General features: G+C 32.6%; 1 protein-coding gene across 3 annotated transcripts; it reads left to right on the top strand.

The window, feature by feature from the left end:
• The first annotated feature begins 163 nt into the window (after positions 1 to 163).
• LOC118269187 (ADP-ribosylation factor 1) lies at positions 164 to 5,546 on the top strand. Of its 3 annotated transcripts, none has more exons than XM_050703050.1 (5): positions 164 to 327; positions 1,046 to 1,213; positions 2,124 to 2,233; positions 3,843 to 3,968; positions 4,151 to 5,546. In XM_050703050.1, exons 2-5 carry the CDS (start codon positions 1,066 to 1,068, stop codon positions 4,313 to 4,315), a joined length of 549 nt encoding a protein of 182 aa, XP_050559007.1. In that variant the 5' UTR covers positions 164 to 327; positions 1,046 to 1,065; the 3' UTR covers positions 4,316 to 5,546. The 3 variants fall into 3 exon arrangements, with proteins under 3 accessions (XP_050559007.1, XP_035440052.1, XP_050559006.1); XM_035584159.2 differs by lacking the exon at positions 164 to 327 and adding an exon at positions 467 to 663; XM_050703049.1 differs by lacking the exon at positions 164 to 327 and adding an exon at positions 790 to 940.
• The last annotated feature ends 796 nt before the right edge of the window (positions 5,547 to 6,342 follow it).

Raw genomic sequence — 6,342 nt, 5'->3', positions numbered from 1 at the left:
TCAAATGCTTTATTAATGAAATATTTTGGACTAACCTAAACTAAAAACCTAATCCTTGAGTTTGAAATCAATCCTATTATACTATTAATACATAATACTACACTGGTGTATAACTTGACCATGCATGCCACGTTGCATTAAATGCGTAACAGAACTTTAGTCACAATAAATTATGCTGCAGAAAGTCAGGCTCCAAACCACGTCAGTGTTTATTGAACAGCTTTATCCTTCCGACTTACATATAAGCTTAACGGGAAAGGGATTCACTCGTCAATATTCAAGTTAACAGTCATCAGTTTGGAGTTTGAAGACATAGGAACAGTGGTTGTAAGTTTGTTTAGTAGTGTTTCTACCCTAAACAAAACGTAAACTTGAAATAATTTTAATATTATTCAATTTACCTTAAAGTATTAAATTCACGGGTTAAAATAGATAAGAAGGCGTTTGCATTGCTTGTTATCAAACAATTAAAATATAAATTAATGAAAATACGCCTCTTGATAGAGTGATTATTTTTATTGTCACTGGCCACTTTTTTCCAATACGTGGCATAGGCACGAACAACTTCCACGTTCGCCGCCATTTTGACATCGAGCGAATTGTATAGAATCTACTGATTTAAAGCTTTTTTTCTTGATTGTGTTGTAATTGGCATCTGAAAATGTGAGTATTTCATCTGTAGTTACTTATTTTACATATTTATTAAATTAATGTGTTAAATGAACTGTACATTACGTTTTGTATACTTTATAAACTGAGGGTGGTGACCGCCGTATAGACCAACAGCGGTGTCGATCGAATCTTTGTTGTAAATCACTCTTGTTGGATGTTGTAATGAAAGTTGGTGCTAATGATTGGATTCTATTTGTGTTCTGCATCTAAAAGTTTAATCTTGTGTTCTTGTTAACTTAGAATAGAAAACATACTACGTCAAATTTTTGTAAGGACCTGCCATGTCATTATCATTGATTGAAATAACGTGCAGACTTGACGGATGACTCAGTTCGGATAATGCTAAATTTCTAATATTATTTTATTATTGCAGACTAAACGCAAAGCTTCAAAATGGGGAATATGTTTGCGAATTTATTTAAAGGCCTATTTGGCAAAAAGGAAATGAGAATATTGATGGTTGGTTTGGATGCTGCTGGTAAAACCACAATCCTATACAAACTTAAATTAGGCGAAATTGTTACGACTATTCCAACGATTGGTGAGTATATTTCATATTTTTCTTTAAATAAAAGTTAATTCTAAATAGACCTAATTTGATATGTTTCATCATAGCATCATAGTCCAACTCATACATACATGAATCATTAATTACTCAGAAAAAATACACAATTTTTGGAATTAGGAAGTTTCTTTTCCATATGTTATAGATAATCATTGTAATCTCATATAGTGTTAAATGATAGTGAATCAACATTATAATTTTGACAGTACAATATGGCTAATGGAATTTGTATTGATTTTATCTAACATCTAATAATTTAACTTAATCATTACAATATATTGATAACTGTCCATCTAGTTGTGGCAATAGTGCATTTTGTGGTCAAATTGGAACAGGGTCAGATGCATCAATTGAACCAAATTAATATGTGTGCATCTAAATATTCCTTGATGTGTTCTATTTCAAATTTATAAATTATGGCATAATTTTCAAGTCCAATTGCAATTTCATTTGTCTCTACATTCATAATACAAACATCTTTTTTAAAAAAACAGGACTTTTAAATTAAAATTACTAAACACTATTATGTCCATAAAAACCTTATCAATTAGTTATGTTAAATGCTAAACGACTGGAACTGTTTATAATGTTTAAATGTGTGAGAAACACCTTACACAAAATTTATGTAATCAAAATGTTGTAAACCGTGTTTAGTTTCAATATAAAATTACATTACAACATTATTAAAAGTAAAAAAAAAATATTGAAATGATGTTACAATTGATTTTTGTTTTTACATCACAAAACAACTCTAGGTTTATGAACTTAGATTTTGTAACAGCTTACACACCCTAAAATGAACCCTATTTTGTGTTGGCCCTTTTACTCAATGTATGAATATTAAATAAATTTCTACAACTTCATAATGTTTAAATCTTATTTCCAGGATTCAATGTGGAGACTGTAGAATACAAAAACATCAGTTTCACTGTGTGGGACGTAGGCGGTCAAGACAAAATTAGGCCACTGTGGAGGCATTACTTTCAGAACACACAGGTCAGTAACATCACTTTACTATTTGCTACTTCTAATTGGAAGATTGTGTTTGTCTTCAGAAATATTTGTTTCAAAGAGATGCACATTGTTATGTTTCCTTAAAGGAACAATATTTTCCTTTTGCATTGAGTATGTATGTCAATTTTCAATTGATCCACTAATCAAAGAGTTAATTGAGTATGTGAGAAAAAAGGCTTTAAATCAACTAATTTTGAAATGTCACTTTCATAAGATCTCTGTGCATTCTTATTATTCAGACATTACAATATTTCATTGAATAGAAAACAAATCAGAATCTCATTCAAGTTTGTAGGATCTCATTAGAATAATTTAGTAGTGTTACCTAAATAGTATTTCATTTATGTATCTGAGATCATAGAGATTGCCATGAGTGCCTCTTGGTGTTCACAATCACATTTGTGAAAGTGGGTCATTGTTTCTAATTTTAAAACTTACAGATGATTTCACTTGGTTGTACAAACAAAGGCTTTACTATAACTTAAATCCTCAAATGGAATTATTTAAACTGTTTCCTCCAACTTGAATTCAAATTAAATTTTGAATTAATGCCATATAAATTTATGATTGTCCTTAAAACAATAAGTCAAGTATTTTATTAATTTATTAGAGAGTGTATAGTGAATGTATTGGCATGTATCAATAGTAAGTCATTTCTCCATTAATTAGCATTTACACATGTTAAGTTACATGGCTTCCTCTATTACTTGTTACCGAGTTGAATGTGGTCTGGCCTCATTTAAACTGTGTGTGTTGGTCATTTTATTCATTTTAGATTACATTTCTTTTATTAATGATTTAAAGCAATCATGTAGGCATGTCTAGATTTAATCAGAGAAGATTTGCCTCCTGATAAACAAATAAAAAACTGAGACAAGACATGCAAGATAAACATGCTTTAGAATATTTTATATCTGATTGATTTCAAATGTCACTGCACAAAAAAATGTTAATATATTACATGTCATTCGCATAATAGAGCAATTTAGATGTGATGTGAAGTGGATAGAATTTATTATTGAGATAACATCTTAGTTAGTATCTACATTTTAGTTAAAAGTATAATTAATTATCGTAAATTATTGCGTACATGTGTTCACGCGTAGTAAAATATAGTTGCGTATTACAATTTTAATTAACATAATAGAGTATTGATAGGACGAAAATAAAAGTTGCGTAGTATACGTTACTAAACGAGTTAGCCTTGCCATTTATTGTTTTGATAATAATTAGTCATAGGATTATTAAATGAAGGCGATATTTTAGTGATAAAGTTATGTCGGCTTAGTGCTCACGTTCAACGAAGTTACATCCTAGGAAAAGAATTTTCATGTGTTATGTATGACAATGACAATATTATTCAATAGCTTATCTTTTCCCTACGGAGGAAATTGAATGAGTAATAGGATGTTTAATTACATTTTTGTTTAATTATGGAGTATGTTACTATTGACAAAAGTGTACACAATAAGTGTAGGTCGATTTATTCGTGAGATAACGAAATATAAAATTATGCGTGAATTATTACTACAATTCTGGTGCATTGCATTCAGGTGACATTGTCACTCATTTAGGTTTTATTGTGTTCCAGGGTCTCATCTTTGTAGTAGACAGTAATGATCGAGAGCGTATTGGTGAAGCGCGTGAGGAGCTCATGCGAATGTTAAGTGAAGATGAACTACGGGATGCTGTACTTTTGATCTTTGCAAACAAACAGGTAACAAATCAAACAGTTTATGCTATAAAACAGTGTTTTTCCAACTTATTTCGAGACTTATCTATTCATACAGCATTTAAACTTACATTACTATGTTGTAACCTTGATTTTAAAACAGCTGCTACCTTGAAGAATGTCAAATACTCGTAACAAGTAAAATTAATACGAAATTATTTCACTAGGATCTGCCAAACGCAATGAATGCTGCTGAGATAACAGACAAGCTGGGCCTGCACTCATTGCGCAACCGCAACTGGTACATCCAGGCGACGTGCGCCACCTCCGGCGACGGTCTGTACGAGGGCCTGGACTGGCTCTCCAACCAACTGAAGAACGCCAACCGCTAACCGCATGTGCGCTACCAACTCACAGACAAATCTGATTACTGAAAGAGACTATGGTTTAAGATATGTTAACTTTATTTGCTATTGAATATTGAATACAATGTATTATGTGAGTTAACCTGCGAATGCATTACTGATATGCGTCACCCGGTGACCGATCGAGCATCGCATTCACTCCGAACCACTTGCGTTCATACAACGTTTAAAATTAATTTTGGTATATGGGTGGTAAGTGTACAAATAAACCATGCTACTTGGCGATGTGGTGTTAGGGTCCACGTAATTAGAATGCGCTGTTTGATCGATCCCTGACGACGTTGAACAAAAAATAGTGTGTAAAGATAACAAAATTATTGCAGATTTGTTTTCAATATAAATATTCGAAGAAGCAAAACGGTGGTACCTAGACTCGTTGAATGATCGTGCATTGTGATGTGGATAGGTTTGTAGCTGACTCGTGATAAAGTGAATCACATCATAACATGTTTTATATGTATACTATGTGGAATAAGTTGTCGCAATAAAGTATTTAAAGTTAATTCACAATTGATGACTTTAATTATTTAGTTTATGATACTAGTGACCTACACTTTACATTACGTAGGTAGGTGCAATTAGCAAGCAGTATTCGGAAGCGTAGTCTGTCGGTCACCGGGATGCGAGGCGCGGCGCGGCGCGTGCGCTAACATTACACATCGCTTTGTGAGTTTGGCCAGTTGGTGTCCAAGTTCTTTCTGTTCTATTGTCACCAGTTTTGTGCATTAATATCACCTGACCTATTATAACGACGGTAGTTTATTTTTATGGAAGTTATCTAGGTAGTTTAAGCTGTTATGTATTTTACATCCAAACCATTTCGTACAATTCTCGCTTATTCAAAAGGCTCGTTGTGATTGACATGCATTTACAGTCAACAGCTTCTCATGACGAACCGAGATTAATTTGTAATTTAGGTATAAATATGTATTAGATAAACGGTGTCATTTTGAGAAGTGTTTCCGCCTACAGGGAACAGTGCTCAGAATTCTCAGTGGTACATGCTCTACACAATTAATTGTAACTTAGCATTTTTATAATAATTTAGAAAAAAATGTTGAAACAGTATCCTTGTGGCAAGTGTGATGGAAGGAGGTTCTTTTTTATTTTTATGAAAAACAAGAAATAATGAAAATGCGTATTGTGACATTCCGGTTTATCTTATGCTGTATTATGGAATAAAAATTATCCTCACGAATGTTTCATTATTTAATTTTTATTATACTTTTTATCTGAACTTTAACATGCGCAAACTTCGGAAGCTATCTAACAAACCTTTTATTTGCTTGAAAAAAACACAATCAAAACAATATAATACATACTTAAAAATGGTAAATACCACAATCAACACATCTACTTGGGAACACATCTCTTGAAAAATTAAGGTTAAGTTATGCTATACTTAAGGTATAGCATATCAATATTACCAATCAAGTTTTTTTTATCAAACACCAATATCACCGTAAATGCAGTGTGCATTCGAACAGTCCCGAGGGGAGAGGTAGGGAAGACGAGTTTACTAAAAAACCGGTTATTTCCATGTTTGTCTATCGATAGTAAAGAGTACCGATGCGTCTTCGACTACGATTCCTTTATTTGTAGTCGTTTATTTGTTGATACTTTTGGTATTAAAATACTGATCTGTGGTATGCTAACACATTCATAGACATTTTTTAATGTTTTTTTGTTCATACTCGAATATAGGTTACTGGACTAGTGATCATTCATTGAAAAATCAGGCAGGGTTGTAACTTGCCGATTTTTTTAGTAACAGAGAGCCGATATCGATATCAACGAGATTTAAATCGAATTACCTTGAATACCTGGGTTTTTTATGATAGCCTGAAGCCTTCAGAACAGTAAGTTAATTGCACTCATGAGCGCCTGATCACCGTGAGAGCAGCTTCGACGTCTTCGACTGACTGGCGCTGTTGCGATATCGGAACTATAATAATGCAATATTTTGTTGCAACTTGTTTTGAGTAAAACTTCTG

Source organism: Spodoptera frugiperda, chromosome 2 (assembly GCF_023101765.2).
Source record: "Spodoptera frugiperda isolate SF20-4 chromosome 2, AGI-APGP_CSIRO_Sfru_2.0, whole genome shotgun sequence".
NCBI lineage: Eukaryota > Metazoa > Arthropoda > Insecta > Lepidoptera > Noctuidae > Spodoptera > Spodoptera frugiperda.
This window is presented reverse-complemented; position numbering and strand designations above follow the sequence as displayed.